This window comes from Episyrphus balteatus, chromosome 2 (assembly GCF_945859705.1).
Source record: "Episyrphus balteatus chromosome 2, idEpiBalt1.1, whole genome shotgun sequence".
NCBI classification, from domain to species: domain Eukaryota; kingdom Metazoa; phylum Arthropoda; class Insecta; order Diptera; family Syrphidae; genus Episyrphus; species Episyrphus balteatus.
The window spans coordinates 128,994,963-129,015,922 of record NC_079135.1 but is presented as its reverse complement, the minus strand read 5'-3'; the positions used below and the strand labels follow the sequence as shown (position 1 = coordinate 129,015,922).

The 20,960-nt window shown below is 35.8% G+C and overlaps 1 protein-coding gene and 1 long non-coding RNA gene across 2 annotated transcripts; both read left to right on the top strand.

Annotated features, from left to right (window-relative positions):
• Positions 1-243: 243 nt before the first annotated feature.
• Positions 244-1,233, top strand: LOC129908219 (uncharacterized). Its single transcript, XR_008771235.1, has 3 exons — positions 244-623; positions 692-949; positions 1,009-1,233. It is a non-coding gene; the product is annotated as an uncharacterized LOC129908219 (long non-coding RNA).
• A 12,747-nt stretch (positions 1,234-13,980) lies between these two features.
• On the top strand, positions 13,981-19,467 carry LOC129908206 (xaa-Pro aminopeptidase 3). Its single transcript, XM_055984564.1, has 6 exons — positions 13,981-14,146; positions 14,203-14,435; positions 14,494-14,777; positions 17,044-17,567; positions 17,643-17,773; positions 19,041-19,467. The coding sequence occupies exons 1-6, from the start codon at positions 14,089-14,091 to the stop codon at positions 19,332-19,334; spliced, it is 1,524 nt and encodes a 507-aa protein (XP_055840539.1). The 5' UTR covers positions 13,981-14,088; the 3' UTR covers positions 19,335-19,467.
• Positions 19,468-20,960: the final 1,493 nt, after the last annotated feature.

The window sequence follows — 20,960 nt, the reverse complement described above, 5'->3', positions numbered from 1 at the left end:
AAAACAATATATAATTTAAATTAACACTGACTTTGACTTGAAAAAAATTCACAAAAAAAACCCTTACTTTGAGCACTAGAACCACTTGGATATTACGTCGGGGATGAATACTTTGGAACTAAAAGTGTACCTCGAATACATATCCCTGACACCGTACGAACTCTTACTTAGTTCCCCAAAAAAAACACCAGTATTCTCTTACTGTGTTAAGGTACATGGGAGCCGTTTTTCCAAGACCCACTACTTTTAAGGGGCTCTCCTTACCCACTCCCTTCTTGCCTACGATTTCTTGGTTTATAATGCCCCTTAAATGCCCACCGCACTCGTTCATATCTTCGACACGAACCTAAAAACAAATTTCCCTTAGGAAATTATTTATGTTATTCCTGAATGCATTCATCTTTGTTCCCAGCAATCAGCTGTTTGAAGTTTCTATAACAAAGATGGATGACAGAACGAAGGTGACAGACATCCCATGAACAAGAAGAAAAAATATAACCAAATAGGTACACCAAATAAAACAAAACAAATTGGAAAACCCTCCATTTCTATAATTTTAATTATTTTCCATCAACCACCACACTATTGAAACAACAATCCCATCCGTATTGACGTGTTCGCAGGTAAGTCCCAGATGAAATTCCTTGCCGACCTCCTGCTGCTAATTTTTTTTCTTTTCTTGCCATTCTAGCTTGGCCTTGACCACACGGATGCGGGTGATCTGTGGCGATGGTAAGAGCTTCCCAACTGTGGGTGCTTCCTGGTCCATTTATCTTCGTCAATAGCACGACAAGGCAGCCACAACAAAACATCGGTTTTGCCATGGTGTTAACGCGGCAGAGACGATGGAAGGATGCCTCATATGTACCAATGTTTTCGAACGGTGGGGACTAACCCACTTACCCACAAGCCGGGCAATACCTTTTTTGTGGTCTTTTCCCATTTTTAGGTACTCCTATCGCTTCATTACATGAATATTTTAAATCTTAAAGATTTTATCGATTTTAGGTGAAAAATTATATTACTTGGTTTACTCAAGGCTGACGATTTATCGAAGATTTATGGTTACACTACCTACTAAAACTAAAATTTGGTGAGTGATCTAGCCACTAATTAGGTTAAGCATTACCTATTTGTTCTTGTACTAGTTTAGTAACAGTATTATCAACGATACTTCCAATCTAATTTTGTAAGGCGTTTTGTGTGCGAAAAATAAAAACATTGTTAAGATACTGAGGTGTTGTAAGTTTCTTGCTTTCTTAGGGGTATTGTATCCGTGGTTGTTTTCTCTTTCTTGGCCCGGGGCTTCAAATAGTTCTTTTCTTTTTTTTTTTTTTCATTTGGAAGTATTTTGTGCACCATGATACTGGATCTTGTTTACCAATGCATCTCTTACTACCTATTAGGTGCTATCTATCAGAATCACTTGGCGATAAAGTAACTGAGATCGCTACACTTATGGAAAATTATTAAAAAAACTAAAATCTAACTAGAATAATATGAAATCTAAACTATAAAACAATAAATTAAAACAACTTTAACTAAAAGTGAATTATTAAATATATGGTTTGTTAATTCTCGAATAATCTGTTCTAAATATAACTAGTAAAATGAATTTTAATAATTTTGAAATAAATTAACAAGAATTGTATGACAAACTAAATAAATTAACAAAAATACATGAATATTGCAAAATTTCTTAAAATCTATAACATTCATATCACAGGGTCTTATGGACTTCACTGTAAACAAACGAAATAAATTAACAAAAATACATGAATATTGCAAAATTCTTAAAATCTATAACATTCATATCACAGGGTCTTATGGACTTCACTGTAAACAAACGAAATAAATTAACATTCAAATAAATAATCTTCTTTACTCACTAAACCAATAACTCTAATAAAAATGAAAAAAATAGACACTATTATAAAATCTGGAAATAAATAACTCTAATAAAATCTGAAAATAAATAACTAAATAATTGAAACTATGTATAACTATTATATAAAACTACTCTAATAACAAATAAATAACTAACCTAACCTAAATAAATCAAATTCTATATAAATTAGTAAACTATCTAAATCTGAATAGGCTCTAGACTTAAAATTTTTTCTTGGACTTTTCTGAAGGTTGGACTCTACACTGAAAAAAAATTGTTTTAAGATTCTTTATCCGGGTTTTTGGTATATCGACCAGGGACTTAGCACGAACATTTATATCACAGGTTTTCTATTGCTTGATATCTTTGGCATGGAATATTCCTATTTTCTTGCCACTTAGGTTTTCTAGTTCATACATGTTTTTCCCTACCGCTTTCACCACTCGACATTTCACAAATTTAGGGCATAGTTTTGAGGCTAAATATTTTGACGTATCACTCAAAACGAAATTTCGCCGAAATACCTCTTGGCCAGGTACATATACTACCTTTCGAGTTCGCAGATTATACGTTTTCGCGCTTTTCTCTTGGGCTTTCAAAATACTTTCTTTAACTTTCTCGCGAATGCATTGAAGTCTATTCTGCCTAGGAATTGTCAACAGTTCCCCATCATCTATTACGCTTAATTTTTGAACCAGTTCGTAACCACTGCCATGAGTCATCATGTTCACCCCAAACAGGACAAAATATGGTGACACACCAGTCGCCGAGTGAACTGAACTTCTCAACGCGCCTGCGATGTCACTGAGGTGAACATCCCAGTCGCGTTGATCATCTTTCAGATAAGAGCGTATAGCTGCTAGTAGAGTTCGGTTGACCCTTTCCGAAGCGTTGGACTGCGGCGAGTAATTAGCCGTTCGAAAATGTCGAATCCCATATTTTTGAAGTAGGTTTTGGAACTCTTTAGATAAAAATTGTTGCCCATTATCCGAGTGGATGATCTGAGGCACTCCGAAAGCATTAAAAATGTCGTTTTTTAAAAAGTGTATTACACTGCTGCTGTTCGCTGAGCGTAAGGGTTCTAGGAAAACGTATTTTGATAAATGTTCGAGAACGACAAACACGTAAGCGTTTCCCGCTTTGGATCTTGGATAAGGACCCAAAAAATCTATGTATAGCTTCTGAAAAGGACGATTTATACTAAACGTGTTTTCGATAGGTGGACGAAGAATCTGAGAGGACGGTTTACATTGTTTACATATATCACATTTAGACACATATTGCCTTATTTGTACGGTCATGTTAGGCCAATAGAAAAATTGTCGAATACGATGTAGTGTTTTTGCGATGCCACCATGAGCCGCCTGCGGAGGGTCATGTGCTTTGGCTATAATTTCTTCGGTTAACCCGGAGGGTACCCACAATCGCCAATTATGCTCCGACAAATCTTCATCTGCCAGTGGCAATGATCGCTTGTAGACAAAATCCTCTTCGATTTTCAAATCGGGCAATTCATTTTGATGTTTGCGTATGGTCTCAATCAGACCTTTATATTCTTCAGACTCGAACTCTTCGGAAGTCAAATCTATCAACGGTGCGATATCTTCTATCTCTATACTTTCTAAATGTGCCCGAGAAAGTGTGTCTGGCACAACATTCAGTGTTCCTTTTCGATGCTCTATGTCGAAGATATAACCCTGTAACTCTAAGCTCCATCGGGCTAGCCTTCCACTCAAGTCCTTCATGGTCATTAACCATTTGAGACTCGAGTGGTCGGTAATAACCGTAAAATCCATACCCTCGACATAGGGCCTGAACTTCTTAATTGCCATAACCGCTGCCATACACTCTCTCTCGGTCACAGTATAGTTTCGCTGACAGCTATTCAATTTTTGCGAAAAGTACGATATCGGAACCTCTTCATTCTCATCGTTCTTCTGAAATAGCACAGCTCCTATTCCAGTGTCGGACGCATCACATTGAACGTAAAATCGTTTTTTGAAATCAGGATGAGACAGTACCGGAGCCGTCGTAAGGGCCCTTTTGAGTTGCTCAAAAGCCACTAATGCCTCATCCGTCATTTTAAACTTACCCTTTTTGACCTTAAGAGTATCTGTAAGAGGTGCGGTCAAGCTAGAAAAATCTTTGATGAATCTCCTATACCACCCTGCTAGACCTAGTAGCCGTCGGACTTGTCTTGAATTTTTCGGCACTGGAAAATCCACCACCGCCTCAACTTTGGCCGGATCGGTTTTAACTTGCCCGCCACCTATGATAAATCCCAAGTATTTTAATTCTTTAAAACAAAATTTTGACTTGCCCACGTTGATGGTCAAGTTTGCCTTTCTAAGGCACTCGGCTACTTCGGCTAGCACGGTGATATGCGTCTCAAAATCTGGAGCGATTACTAACAAGTCGTCTAAATACACGAAAACGTTGTCCCTGAGTCGTGCAGGAATTACCTTATCCATTAAACGGCAAAGTCTTTGAGCAGCATTACACAACCCAAATGGCATTACTGTGAACTGGTATAAGGATCTTCCCGGTACCGCAAACGCAGTTTTCTCCCTACTCTCCTTCTCCAGCGGGATCTGCCAAAATGCTTCTTTCAAATCAACGCTGCTTATGAAGTAGGTATTAGGTAACCGGCTGATGAGCCCTTCAATATGAGGTAGAGGGTTAGCGTCCTTTTTACTCAACTCGTTGACCTTACGAGAATCCAGACAAAAGCGGTACTTAATAGTCCCGTCGGTTGCTGGTTTCTTTATAAGGACAACAGGCGAGCACCAAGGACTCTCACTCTCCTCTATAACGCCGAGCTCAAGCATTCGGTCCACTTCTTTGTATAAAATGGCTTGAACCGCTGGAGAAACAGGGTAGTGTCTCTGCTTAACAGGCTCCGCGTTTCCAGTATCGATGACATGTTCCATTAATGATGTTTTCCCGAGACCATGTCGATCATAATCCAAGAATTTCTGCTTAACCGCCTCCAACTTCGACCGTTGCTCAAATGTCAGGTTGTGTGCGTTCAATAGATCCGCGTCCGCCTCTGGAACAGAAACTGAGCTGACGACATTTGGTGCTATATTAAACGCCCTCCAGAAATCTATTCCCAAGTATAGTTCTTGTTCTAAGTTTGGAACTAGATAGAAAATATTCTGATGAATTTGGTCTTTAAACTTGACTTCGGTCTGAACTTTCCCAACTATGGACTGGTTTTTTCCATCGGCCGTTTTGACACCCGCCTGGTATGGAAAAACTTTTAAATTGCCAGTTTTTACAAATTCCATGCATCCCTTACCCAAAATGCTAATACTAGCCCCACTATCTAGCAGACCCAGAATTATTTTCCCAGCGATTTCGACTTTGGCATAAGGGCGGGGATCAGTTGCCACATCTAAAATTGTCGACGAAATACTTTTCTTAATTTCTTTTCTCTTCTTGTACCGAAACCTAGCCTTCAGAACTCGTTTTGATGGTGCTGCACCGTTTTCGTTAAAAATTCTTTCTCTAGCTATATTATATTCTCTTAGCCTAACATGTAATGGCCTAATTTCATAAAGTTTTTTGTTTTTATCTTCACAGGTTCGAATTCGTGGTAAAATTTGGATTTGTTTTGAAGGATCTTCTAATTTTCTTTCGAATGCCCCTGGGGTGTCTGATTGGAACACGACTCCCCCTTCGACGCCGCGTTCCGGTACTTGTTTCCCGAGGCACAATTTGGACATTTCGTGGAAATGACTCCCTCCCGTCCACAATGGTAACAAAATATTTTTGTGGGCGCTACAGGACAGTCTTTAAACTTGTGACCCTTAAGGTTACAATTGAAACAAGTCAATGTACTTATGTCCCGTCCACTCTTTGGTCGAGCACCAGAGTGCTGAAAAGCCGCTATTTGCTCATCGCCGTAATTTGGATCTGACCCTTCCATCGCGAGGTCATTAACGGCGTACTTATTTAAAGGCTTATGATGTGCTTTTGTTGCCTCTCGTTCCTTAAGAGGGAACGCGTACTCAGCATCCTTGCACGCCCTCCGCAACTGCTCTAGCGTGAAAATAGCTTGAGGGTATACCAACCGACCTATTCTTTCATTAAGATTACGCTTGAGAATGCGAACCAATTCCGCCTCTGGAATCGGAACCCTAAGTTGTGACTTCACCCTGTTTACCGCTGCAAAATAATCATCGCAACTCTCCCAACCCCCTTGCCGACGATCCATCAAGTCCCTCATAATTTCGAAATCGGACATTGGATTCCGGAATTGGTTCATTAAGGCGGCGCGTAGCGTTTGCCAGTTTGCACCATAATTAGATCGCTGGAACTGCCAATACCACTCATATGCAGTGCCAGCGAGAAACGTGTGAAAGTCTCTAAGGACTTCGGACCAGGGACAGGCATGCTGTTGCTGAAGGAACTCAATCATGAACACGAAATCCTCCACGGTAAGTACATCCAATCTGCCGTCAAATTTCACTCTCCATTTATCCACTTTTGTCGGATTGCTCATAGGTCGAGTATTTGGTTGATACCCCGTGGAGAAATTCGGCACTTCGCAGTATTGACTCGGTTGAACGTTTGGTTGGTATCCTCCATTTTCTACCCTATCTACCCCAGGAAATACGCTAAAGGAGCCGGGGATAACGTTACTAACCGGCACGAAAGCTCTCGAATTCGGGTTTAGTTGAGACTGACCCCCCACTACCTCACAAGATGACCGACCGCCCGATGCTTCCAACGCTATCCCCTGACCATTTGCAGTACCAATCCGGTTAACCTGCAGAGTGGCTCGGTGAGTATTCTGATCGCTTTGATTCCCAACTTCTTTCCGCTGATTAAATGTTTGTTCTATGTTTATTTTCAGAAACTCCGCCAGTTCTCCCCTCAAGGCACTTGTATAGCGTTGACAAGCATCGCTGACGGCTCGGTTTATAGCCAAAATTAAATCCCCCGATATAGCCGCATTGACTGGCGTCGGATTGCCATCTTCTGGACGCACAGTGTCATCCCTAACCGACCTGTTCTGTCCCCCATTCCTGCTTTCAGAACGTTCGGTGGTACCTGAAAAATTTGGAGGAGGTTGAAATTCACCCCCTTGGTTTCCCCCTGATACGCCACCCACTTGCGTTAAAGGGCTGAACGTCGGTGATATTCCGGAGGTGATTGACCCGGAAGGGTGACTACCTGAAGTCGGAAGTGGTGGTGGTGGTACCGAGTACGGCGACGGTAAGTTCACCAACGTACTCTGCTCGTTATCGCCCGGTGGAGGGGCATCAGGTTTTCTTGGCGAATGGGTTATCGGCATCCTGGACGTTTTTTCTCTAATTTGTAAGTATTTGGCTCGGGTTAACGCCTGATTATTTTGTAAGGAGATATTTATTATTCGACTCACTTCTTCAGCTACCTCAGCATTCATCCCCTTACCGCAAATCTGGATCAAATCGAGACGTACTCTAAAACCCCAAGGAATTAATGGGTTTGCTTATCCCAAATTTTATTAGTAAGATTAGATCCTAAGCTAAATTATATCCAAAAAAATTAGCAATAAATATTTGAAAAGATGGAACTAGGAAATTCTTAAATTTTTGCACTTATATCTTAATTTGTGTTATTTATATTTTTTTTTTTTTTTTTTTTTTTTATCTATATATATTGTATTTGTTTTTAATTATTTATTTATTTTTTGTTTTGTTATTTTTTTTTTGTTTTTTTTTTCTAAGTTTTTGTTTCTTTCCTATCTGTTCGCCTTTTTCTTTCGCATCAAATTTCAGTTTTTTTTTTTTCGCTATTCGCTTTAATTTTGATCCTCAATGTTCTTTAATCTGGACTTTTTTTTTCAGTTTTTATCGTAATGTAAATTTTGTAAATTTCGTAAATTTTTTTTTTGTTTGTATTCATACACATACGGGGGTGTTCCGGGTGGTTATAGCAAAAGGTGATAATTTTTTGTTTTCCAATTTTTGGTGGTCTGTTGGACACGCTCTATAAAAATGTAGTTCCTTAAAGGTGGTATTTAGTAAAAACATCCATACAACATCCATTCACACACACACGTTACGGTTGTTGTTGCTATTATATCCGGAAGTCATCGTCGCGATTGATCAAGCCTTCTTACGAGCAATCTCGATCAAGACTTACGATTCTTTCCGTATGTACTAGCAACAGCAATCGCACACTTGACATACACTAATTTCACTTCCTGGTCAAAATCATCCTCCAGTCGCAATTCGACAGGCTCGTCTGTGACCTTTCTGTTGAAGACCTACTGGATTTTGAATTCTGACTGCAAGTGAAATCTTACACGTAGCATCTATTTGTTCCCCATGGCAACACTGAAACAACTCGTCGCATATGATTTGGTATGCGTTCAAGCTTTCCTAATCACGACCTACAAGTTTGTTCCAACATTGTCAAAGAAAACCTCTAGAAGCTGAAACTAAAAAACAAAGGACAACTAACACAACATTTCGTACCTAACGTCTGGGCGCCATTTGTAACGGGCAACTGGAGTGGGACCTGAGGATGGGATTCGTTGGGTAGGATAAATACGGAATCGGAAATTGCAGGAAATGGATGGGATTCGGTATAGGAAGGGTCCGAGTGTCTGGTAGACGGGGCCGTGGCATGCTGGCGATGCGCAAGCTAGCTCGCCGGATATAGGGGGGGATCTTGCCCCTCCACCAAACCTCACCTCGCTACAAAAATTCAAACCATGCCAACAATGATCTTCACTTATCTCAATACAAATAGTTCATTCACACATTAAATTACCTTATACCACCTTTTTGGAACTACCCTGCAGATGTTGTCGCAGCTGAGCCTTCCCACTCCGCTCCTGGAATCCTTAGGGCTCGATTTTTGTCGGTAAGGACTCCCCTTTGGCGACCGTCCTCCAAACTCACCGCATCTCACCTCTTATATTCGCTCCACCCTTCCCACCCCCTGAAAATTTAAACTCTCAGCAGCTCATATTTGAGCGTCTTCAACGTTATTTGAATAAATACACATTCATTGTAGTGACTAACAATTTGACAATCAGTTTATTAAATTGGGATTTATGTTTTGATTGCAGTTCATACAGTATTATTATTATTGACAAGAAATTAAAAAAACATATAGTAATAGTTGTGTTGTATGTTGATGGCAAAGATTATGCAAAAGGATAAGTATGATTTTTTTTGTTTCTTATAATATTTGTATATGTTTAGCAAATGATAAAAAAAATAAATCTTTTATATAGCCAGGGATAAATATTTTGATCAAAAAAAAGGACTCAGTTCGCTGGCGGACCTTTATGCCCCGCTCGGTCACACCGTTCCAGCTTCCTTAGAACCTGGAAAGATGAAAACCCCCCAACTCGATGCCAATGCCCTTTTTCGGCCAGGTCCAATCCCACCTATATTTAAAAATTGACCTCCGGCAAGTTGCCTCTTCCCTGCCTCTAGAGAGCGCTCTATAGAAGGGGTTTTAGTACCCTTTTTTTTTGGTACCTGCACAATCAAAAAAATCGCTTAGGGGAAACTTGACCCAACCCACCGACCCGGTTGTCGCAACGATGTTCCTTTTTTTTTCTCAATACTTATGTAACTAAATTTTCAATTACAAATTTTCTAGTTTTAAAATTAAAATTTTAAACTGCCAGCAAGAAATAATCTCGCCCGAGCTTATGCTTTAGTTTTTGACCGCGATGGCCGAATTCCAACTTCCGCTGAATTGTTCCCTATGGGTTGCGGTATCCGATTAGTATTTTTTTGATAATAGGGAAATTTATGTGTTTTTTGATATTTTTATTAAATAGGGTATCGCGTGATATGGTTGCCTTTTTTTTTTAAATTTCCAGAAAAAAACATTTTAAATTTACGGACCACTTATCTGTATTATGGCTGTTTTCCGTTGTATAATTGGTGACCGTTGTTCCACGGTTTTTACACCAGTTGAATTTTGTTCCGTTTCTTTCGGTACCTCCCACGACGCACAAAGGCTAACGGCCGTTATTGCCTGTTATTTCACCCGCGATACCTAATGCAAATTTCATTTTAAAATCCTAACTCTAACGCAATAAAATATTTAAAAAAAATCACTCACCCTTATTTAACTCTTTTACTATTTAGTTGCAAAGAATCTCCTTCGAAAATTATTCTGTATCCAACACTTTATATCTACCAATAAAAACAATATATAATTTAAATTAACACTGACTTTGACTTGAAAAAAATTCACAAAAAAAACCCTTACTTTGAGCACTAGAACCACTTGGATATTACGTCGGGGATGAATACTTTGGAACTAAAAGTGTACCTCGAATACATATCCCTGACACCGTACGAACTCTTACTTAGTTCCCCAAAAAAAACACCAGTATTCTCTTACTGTGTTAAGGTACATGGGAGCCGTTTTTCCAAGACCCACTACTTTTAAGGGGCTCTCCTTACCCACTCCCTTCTTGCCTACGATTTCTTGGTTTATAATGCCCCTTAAATGCCCACCGCACTCGTTCATATCTTCGACACGAACCTAAAAACAAATTTCCCTTAGGAAATTATTTATGTTATTCCTGAATGCATTCATCTTTGTTCCCAGCAATCAGCTGTTTGAAGTTTCTATAACAAAGATGGATGACAGAACGAAGGTGACAGACATCCCATGAACAAGAAGAAAAAATATAACCAAATAGGTACACCAAATAAAACAAAACAAATTGGAAAACCCTCCATTTCTATAATTTTAATTATTTTCCATCAACCACCACACTATTGAAACAACAATCCCATCCGTATTGACGTGTTCGCAGGTAAGTCCCAGATGAAATTCCTTGCCGACCTCCTGCTGCTAATTTTTTTTCTTTTCTTGCCATTCTAGCTTGGCCTTGACCACACGGATGCGGGTGATCTGTGGCGATGGTAAGAGCTTCCCAACTGTGGGTGCTTCCTGGTCCATTTATCTTCGTCAATAGCACGACAAGGCAGCCACAACAATTGCAGAATTATACCCATGGAGTTAGATCTTAGTAATATGCATAATTCTTCCGAAAGTGATGGTGATTACTTTATGTATAGAAGTATAAATTTGTTTAACTATTAAAATAATGTAATCTAGATAGCAAAACATAAGCAAACAATTATAAATAAAAAGTAAAATAAAAACAAGTTCGCTGCTCAGCTCTTTTATACAAAATATCCTAGATTTATATAATTTAGTGTATTAATTTCTTTGTTTTTAGGTTGCAATCATAGATATAAGTGATAAAATACTTTTTCAAGCATATTTGGCTGAATTTCTTATTTTATTCCCAAGATATTAATTTTGCCGTTTTTCCCATACACTCGTTCCACTGTGCGGTGGCAAAAATTTGACAACCGTAATAAAAATCTGTATTAAACAAACCACTCCACAATAAACGGTTATCAGTTCTCAGAAAACGACATATCATCTTATCATACTCGTCAAATTATATCTATTACATGCGCACAAAAATTGTGTTACCTGTTTTACCAGTTTATAGAAAATTACAAGTGAAAAATAATCTCTTGAAGAAAGATCCCTCTTTAAAATAAAATACAAGGTTAATACATAAACAAAACAAATGTTCTTTTTTTATTTTAATAAATAAGTTCACAATGTGTTATCAAAACGCAATTAAAAAAAGTTTTTGATTAATTTTTTAAAATTTTTTAAAAATTCGATCGTTTTTTCTTTTAACTTATCTGCACTGTGCATAACAGCTAAAGCTAAAGTCTCAGCTACTGTCTCAATTGACAATGCATAAAACAATGCTTCTTCGGATAAGGCTTTCAACGATTCCAAAGCATATTTATCAGCGGCGACAAAAAGATGATTTGCCATTTTTGCTAAATTCGGCGATTCACCTGTATAAATGAACTGAAGCATCTCTTGAAGAACTTCATGATCAACATCGGTTATGACAACTCGATTAGATTGTTGCTCTTCCATGTCATGTTCGAACATGGCAGAAAAAACATCACTTCTGGCAGCCAAAATTGTTTTGTGAGCTGGAAATTCATGCTCACCAACGATAAGTGTGACGTCACTGAATCTGTCGCTATTCAAAAATTTACCGTAATTATTCGAAAAAATCAATATTTTACCATTTCTATATTTGTTGCTTTTATTTATAAAACACATATTAACAGGATCTGCAAGAAGTTGAACTTCACAGAAAATTGTCAATTCGTCATTTGGCAGAACGTCGTTATTTTTGTCGAAAATATATTCTCGACTAACGAATCTGGGGTAACCAAAATCTTTAGAGATCACAAAATTGTGAACATTGCAGGATAAACTTTTCTGTTTTATTGCTTGGGAATTTAAAATGGAAATAGTAAATTTGCCCAAAATTTCTCTTTTATTATTTGGTAATGATTTGAGTACCAAATACAATGATATAAAATCTTTGTTGTCTTCTTTTCCACCATTCGGACATAATATCATGTAGCATTTTAATTCTGGATTGGAAGCTTCACCAAATAATGAGGATTGAATTTGCTCACCAATTTTTTTATGCTGAAGAAAGGAAAAATTATTTATTGTCCATTTAAAGTTGAATTTTATGAGTTTGGATGAAGTGTAACAATAATTTTCACACAAAGATTGTGGGGTAAGTTTTTGAATTTGTGTCATTGGTTTGCGATTTAATTTTTAGTTTATATACATGAAAGTGAAGCTTAATTTAGTTATCTCCTTAAACAAAATCGATTTGTTTTTTATTGTAATTTAATTTGTTAAAAATTAATGCACTTTTTTATGAATGTTTGAATTGTTCTGAATGTTCCGAATTTGGTTTTTGTTTTAATTCAAGAATGTTCACATTTTAGGGGTGTTCAAACACAAAAGACATCATAATTCATTAGCTCTGTTTGAGCACAGTACACTTACCCTTCAAGCAAGAAAACGGAGTTCTGTTTGATTTCTCCATTTCGACACGCCATTTTACTCACACATTTACAACTTTTTAACACAGAGTCGAAGGAGAAATCGTGGTGAAAATACAAATTCATATGCAATCGGCTCCGCGGTGATTATAATTTCCATACTAATTTCAGCCGCTGCCGTCGGACCCGTTTCGTAGTCGAAATCTGACTTACTTCAGAGCCAATTCGGACCGAGGTCAGACTCGTTTGCTTGAAGGGTACGGCCATATTATCCACTAGTTTAAAAAATACATCTGGATTTAAACAATGTCAAATGTCAAAAAAAAAATCCAATTCTGACTAAGAAGCTCACATTACAATCTCATTGAACAGATCTAAAATTAGTTGTGTTCACAGAGGATTTTTCTAGATCGGAACAGGACAGGACTGCACAGTTTCGTGAGAAAAGTCAGAACAAGTTTTAAACGTCAGTTGTCAAAATAAAAAAAAAAAAACAAATTTAAAATTATATGAATTTTATAAAAATATAATTAAAAATTGGTTTTAGTTATAAAAACCACGAGCACCCGAGAAATATTCGCACAATTAAATCAAAACAAAAAATGACAGCTTTGCTTTTGACACTTCTCACGAATATGTTCTAACCTAGGTTAGATCAGCGCTGATCTGACTCAAAAGCAAGAATAGAAAATCGTGTTCTAAACTGTTCTAGATGTGTCAATGAACAGCAAACTAGAACAATTCAGCACAGAAAAAAAATCAATGGGTGCGTTCACGTACCGATCTAAGGGTATCCGGATACATTTGTGTTGTTGTAATCGCATATAAAATCTCAGCTGATCGTACACTTAGGTATCTTGGCCTTTGTATATAAAATCTATAGTACTATCATGGAAAAAAACAGCGCCACCAAAATAGTAAGCTAGCGAACGAACTAAAAACTATGTCAAATTTCAAACAGAAACGTATATCTCATCTCCTTACTCCCATTATTGAATTCGATCTAAGCACCCTCGCGACCACTCAGGTAGCAAACAAACTAAAAAATTTCACTTCATGATAGAACTATAGATTTTATATACAAAGATCTTGGATGGGGTATCTATGCGTACGTGAACGCACCCAATCTCATTGAACAGATATATATCTGTTTTTATATAAAATTAACAGCTGACAACTAATGTTGTTTTTTTTTAAATTTTGTTTCATTTCTATCTATTCCTACAAGAAGTTATGTTCTTATAAAAATATACTAAACAAATTTCATTAAATAATATATTTTTATTTTCTTATTTTCTTGTCGTTTAAAAAAACATGTTTCTTCTCAAAAATATCTCTAGTCGCAACATCAATCAATGTTCTACAAATATTTGTAAGTAAAACAAATATATTCTAAACTAATCTCACTGAAAAAAACATCCACAAAAGTAAGGTTCTCCTCGACAATTGGCGGAGTTTTGCCGGAAAAAGAAAAATCCTCACAACGAAATGTGAATGAAAATCTTGGTCAACCGACTTCGTGGACACATTCACATCTTCTGAATGAAGGTGAAATTGTTCCCAAAATCAAGGTTGACGAATTTAAAGAACGTCGAACTCGTCTCATGCAAGGAATCCAAAAGCACACAAACAATGTGGAACCGACAATCAAAAATCACACAGTAAGGTCATTTATTATATTCTTTATTTTTGTAAAAATGTTTAACATGTTGACATTAGGTAATTGTCCCATCGGGAACCAAAAAATATATGAGCGACAAAATCCCTTATGTCTTTCGTCAAAATTCAGAGTTTTTCTATCTCACTGGCTGTTTGGAACCGGATTCAGTTCTTGTGATGACAATCGATGAATCGAGTCAAGCCACATCGACTTTGTTCATGAGACCGAAAGACAAACACGCTGAACTCTGGGATGGACCACGAACTGGAGTTGACAATTCTTTGGAATTGTTTGGAGTAGATGAGGCCTATCCTGTAAGCGATTTTAAGGCACAAATCATTCGGTAAGCAAATTAATTTTAATCCGAAGCAAATATGTATATTGATATAATTTTGGTCATTTAACTATTTAAGCCTTTTTAATTTATTATCTACAATCGAATGAAATCAATTATTTTTTAATTGCAATATTAGCTGTGTTTTATGTTCATCGTGATCCAGATGATATTGATGATATGTGTAATCTTTTTCATAATTCACTTTCTGACTGTTTTTACAAAGCAAATCGTCGTGGCAAATCTAATGCCACCTAAATCGTTTGATTTACATCTTAAAATCTTCAAAATAAAAGAAACAGAGCCTGGGTAAAATATAATATAAAACAGGTATTTGCAGAGCATTCAAATACTTTATATGAAAATTAAATAACTAAAATAGAAAGTGATTTTAAATCTAACCCTGATAGATCTGGAAATATGTTAATCAGAAGAAAAAACAAGTGGTTACCCAAACTCCATGTCGAACTCATCGTCAACTAGCCATGACCCTGAGGTTATCTCAAACATGTTTGTAAATTCTTTGAAGAAGCTTTCGATGATTCAAACTCAAAGAACACTTCTTATATTTCTTCTGCTGAGATGAACTACTCTCACTTAAACTCAAACCAATTTAGCTGCGTTCCTTTAGGAATATTTATCTACTGCTTAGTACTTAAAACTACTTTGAACTACTTTTGCTATATTGAAAAAGTAGTTCAAAGCAGATAAATATTCCCAAAGGAACGCAGCTTTTGAAATAAACGAAGATACCATCGCACAAAGTATCATGAAACTGGATGAGTGTTTGATTGAAATCCCTGATGGTGTCCCATCGTTTTTTTTTTCCTATCTATCCTAACCGTTAAGTGTTCTCTTTAATAAATCTCTAGAAAGTTCGCTTTTCCCAATATCTGGAAAAGTGCATTCATTATCCGAGTCCCCAGTGCACAAGAAAGTTCCCAAAAATATAACAATGAACTACCGACCTATAGTTTAATTATCTGTGATACCAAAACTGTATGATTCAATTGTTTGTAATGTTCTTACTTTTCATTGTACGTCATTCATATGTGATAATCAAGATAAATTCGTTAAAAAAAGTCTGCTGTTACTAATTTATTCAATTTCACGTCTCTATAATGTTGGTTTTTGTAATGTATCTTCGAATCAATTTTATGTCCATTCTGGCGTCCATCAGGGCAGCTATTTAGGTCCAATTTTGTTTATTTTATTTATAAATGACTTGGTTTCGATCATACAAAATTCGTCCGTCCTTTTTTATGCTGATGACATTAAGCTTTTCAAAGGTATTAAATGTGCCTATGATTATGAAAGTGGACTAAGTGACTACTTTTGGCTTACATAATAATTTTCTTATAACGAATTAAATGTATTTCTTTTATGAAATCACTGAAGGAGCTATAACTTAAAGTGCTCGTATAGGGCCAGTAAGTTGGTTGTAAGTAATTGATAGGTAGGCTAGTTTTTATGAATTTTTGTCTAACTTTAAGATAGTTTTAAGATGATGCAAAATAAAAATGAATTGAAAATTGAAAAAAAAAAAAAACTGAAGCAGCAATAAAGAAGCTTATTTTTAGGCTAGATTTGGTCGTATTTTTAGGAGTGACTTAGTCCACTTTAATATTAAGGGCGCAAATGTAAAACTGACTGTTTACTTTTACAAGAAGACTTAATTTTATTTAAGAAAGAAGAAAAAGAAGAAGAATGGTGCAGAAAAAATCGCCTTGTTCTTAATGTTGACAAGTGCTAAACTATGAGTTTTACACACAAAAAAGTTCCGTTAGTTTATAATTATTCGTTTGATTCATGTTACTTAAATCAAGTCTCCACGTTGTCTGAATTAGAACTTTTAACGATCATTTAAACCATATAATTAAAAAAGCTTATACAGTTTTCTAGGCTTCATAAAGAGATTTGGTCTTGATTTTTGTGACCCTTATATTCTTAAGCTTCTCTTTGTATCTTTTGTGAGACCAATTCTTACTACAACCAGACCTCAAACAGTTCAGAGAAGGTTTTTAGCGTTTCTGCCTTCGTTTTCTTCCATTGTCACATGAAAATTTACTCCCGCCTTACTCTCAGAGACTCATTTTAAAAAGTCTTCCTTCACTCACCAACCATAAAAAGTATTTACAGTTTTTTTTTATTGTTGGAATTATTAATGGGTCAATAACTTTCCGATCGGTTTAAGTTATATTTATGTTTAAATATATTATTCACGTAAGTTTTTAACGAATTAAAATAAATAAAAATAAAATTAATATTTCAACAGAAAAACAAAAGAAAAATCCCACGCTGCCATTTGGTATGACGAACACGGAACAGATCAGCATCATTTGGCGGAAATTCTAAGAGCCACCGATTTAAAAGTCCCTTTGAAGTCGCCAGCTGTGTTTATGCAAAGCATGCGACTCTTTAAATCGTCTGCAGAATTAGATTTGATGAGGAAAACATGTAAAATTGCTTCAGAAGCTATCAACGAGACAATGGCCGAAGCTCGGCCGGGATGCTCCGAGCATCATATCTTTGCCATGGTTGACTTTAAATGTCGCATGAAGAACGCAAGTCATCTCGCTTACCCACCTGTGGTTGCTGCCGGGAATAATGCCACAACAATTCATTACATAAATAACACTCAGTTGGTCCAAAGTGGTGATATGGTTCTGATGGATGCTGGCTGTGAATACGGGGGCTATACCAGCGATATAACTCGAACTTGGCCTATAAGTGGAGAGTTTACTGAGCCACAGAAAGTACTCTATGATGTTATTTTGACATTGCAAAAGGATCTTCTTGGTGAGAGTTTTTTGTTGAAATAGAAGCGATATTTTTTCGTTTTTTTAAAGGTTCTTTTTGTTTTTTCTTCCAAAGGGATTCTTCTGAGAGAAGGTGGAGATACCTTAGATACGCTATTCGAAACGATGTGTATCAGGCTTGGAAAGTATTTAAAAGAAGTTGGACTTATACCAGCCCATATCACTAACGACCAGGCTATAGCAAGGGTAGGTTAAAATGGTGGCTTTAAAACATTGCTCTGAAGGTCTAAGGGCGATTTTGTTCACTATTGCTCAACTTGAAGCAAACTCTCAAGTTAACAAACTTGAGAGTTGACTCAAACTCGAGAGTTAAAACAAAAGTTGAGAATCTATTTTGTTCACTATTTTTTTCTTAACTCTCGAGTTTAAAAAACAAAAGTTGGCTAACTTTTAGTTTTTAAAATATCCCTGGGATATTTGTGACAGTAAACATAAAAAACTGTCAGTTTATAATCATATTTTGAATGTTTTACGTCAGTTAGAATTTTATAATGGTTTGTGTTGTACCTATTTGGTGTTCAAAATGTCGAATTCTTTTTATTATTAACAACGAATCGATTTTTGTCCGATTGTATGTGCGCCGTTTTTCAAGAATTACAAATCCAAATCAAAACAATTTTGCCATACGAATTCATTTGATAAAATTATATTTTTTGTGTGGCTGTTAATAATATACCTAAATGCGAAATAATTGAAATGTATGGAATTGGATAGAAGTGAAATGATTCAAGCCTTTGCCCCATCGGGAGTGATCTTAAACAGAAACTTTAAAAAAATTCAAGAAAAAACTACAAAATCATATACTTCAAGATCCATAACACCAGAAAAAAAAAAAGAGTTTTGTCTTAAACAGAATGCTTTAATTTAAAGGTTATAATAAAAATACATAATAAAATATAAAATGCAGTTCTTTTTCTGTTTTCTGTTTTATTTTTTTCATTAATTTGTTCTTTATTCGTTAACGCAATAACTGCCAACAAAATTTTGACAGAAAAATAAAAAAAAAATTATTTTGAAGCAAACTCTCAAGTTTGGTTGCCTAACTTCTACTTTTTCGGGAAGTTGAGAAAACTGGAAGTTGATAAACTCTCGAGTTGAAAATCGAAAGTTAAAAATGTCAACTTTCAGTGAACAAAAGCAAATTGGGAAGTTGAAGATAAAAATCCTCAAGTTATGTTCAACTTCGAGTGAACAAAATGGCCCTAATTTTATCTATTGATTGAGCATTTTGGCCTTTCTCAGTTTTGGTTGTTCTTGAGCTCTTCTGGTCTCTTCGTCTTTTTTGTTTTGTTTTTTAAATCGTTTTCTCTTATTCCGCAATACTATTTGGGTCCCATTAAAGTTGAAATTGCTCCCGCTTTTGCTTGATAGTCCGCCTCCTCGTTCCTTTTGTACTTAATTTTAAGTTTAAATTTAAAGAAACAATTAATTTATATTCCAAATTCAATTTCAGGCAGCTTATAATTTTTGTCCACATCATGTATCTCACTACCTAGGAATGGATGTCCACGATACTCCTCTCATGTCAAGAAGTATGAAACTAGTGCCTGGTATGGTTTGTACTGTGGAACCTGGTATTTATATCGCCAAAGACCGTCTAGATGTACCAAAAGAATTTCGAGGTCTTGGAATACGTATTGAAGATGACGTGTACATTGCTGATACGGAACGAGTAGAAATTCTAACATCGGATTGTATAAAAGAACGCTCAAGTTTAGAAAGTCTTTTAAAAAGCAAAAGTCAGTGATTTGCGAGTTGAACAAATATAACTCGAAATGATTATATAGCTTTAAGTTTAAATTCAATCGATGATGGATAAAAATATATATTTTCGACGAATTTTATTATTAAAGAAGTGAACATAATGAAAGTATTGCCAATACATAAGTAATTATTAATCATCTAATTAGAGTATCATGATCAGTTGGTGAAGAAAATTAATTTAAAGTAATGACTATTTTTCAAGAATATCAAAAGGTTGTCAAGACGATGATAAAATTTTGTGAAAACAACTAAGTAGTTGCAATTTGGTGAGTAAATTTGTTTAATTTTGTATTCTTCTTTCCTAAATATTTACATTTCTTTTCAAAACTATAGCTAAGATTTTGTAGAAGGTTTTGTAGATTGTAGATTTTGTAAACAGAAATTGTGTGCTTTCATCTTATATTGGGCAGGTTTGGAAAACCTTTCTCTCAAGCTTATTACATAAATTATCTCAATGGTATACCGCGACCGACGCCACAGCCCAGTTGGGTCTTCGCACAAACTCTCCATTAGATTAGGCCTAATAAACCGAAATATGTCAGAATTCACTTTCAGCAGCAACCCAATAAAGGCAAATCAATATTGGACGCTTGCATTGATTTTTAATGTATCCTTATTGTGCCAAATTTAATTAGTAAGTTTTTGGGTTTTTGTAAAAAAGAATATACCGCCGAGTCGAAATAGCTTAGCAGAAATGCACTTTTTCTTAACATTGTTACTCTTGGAGCCTTTGTTAATTCCTCAACGTTAATTCCTAGAACGCGTATGAAAGGACGTCTTAATTCTTCTGGAAAATTGATTGCCGATATTCATAAATTCTGAGGGAAACTTTTTATGATTATTTTCGTTCCCATGTTTAAAACGAGGCAAACATTCCCAGGGAAATTTGTATTCAATTTTTTTTTATTTAACTGAATTTATAATTTTAAGTGTCATAGCTACTAATATTCTGGAACAAATTACTCTTAAAGACCTCTCAATACTAATAGCTGTCACCCTTAAATCCAATATAAATTCAGTTTAATAGAAAAATTCACCATTATACCAATGTTTTGAGAAGTTTCCCTGCATGCAATACAGGCTAATGGTCCTACGAAAAATACTACACCACTATGTGTGACACCATTGGGACAAAGTAGAATTACAAATATTATTTCTTATCAATATTTTATTTAATTCTTTATCTCATGTTCAAAATAAAATGCACGCCTGGGGTCGCACGTACTTGCTCTGATGGTAAAACTAGCTCTAATGTTAAAGCTGAACAAAATTACGGAAAATTTAAATTTTGATATTTTTAAGGAATATCATAAATAGTGCATAAGATCTGTTTTTATAATTAATTAAACACCGTTTTAAATTATCTTTTTCACAAAACCAAGTATGCCATTTAATTTCATTAGTAAAAAACGTTCTATGGCAGGTACCCTTAATAACGGTACAAAAAGTATTTTTTTTTATTTCAAAGAGATGCTCTTACATAATGTGTAACACTAAACTGAAAAAAATTAATCAAAATCGTTAGAGTCGTCTTTAAAATAAATTAACTTTTCTATTTCCGTTATATGACAGGTACCGTTAGTTTTGGTCCTAAAAAAAATTCAATTTC

Excerpts from the sequence above, each read along its gene's own strand:
- LOC129908206 (XM_055984564.1), top strand. The coding sequence starts at position 14,089 with ATGTTTCTTCTCAAAAATATCTCTAGTCGCAACATCAATCAATGTTCT. Across the intron at positions 14,147-14,202 it reads TCAATGTTCTACAAATATTT|TAAGGTTCTCCTCGACAATT; the intron begins GTAAGTAAAACA and ends CATCCACAAAAG. Across the intron at positions 14,436-14,493 it reads CGACAATCAAAAATCACACA|GTAATTGTCCCATCGGGAAC; the intron begins GTAAGGTCATTT and ends TGTTGACATTAG.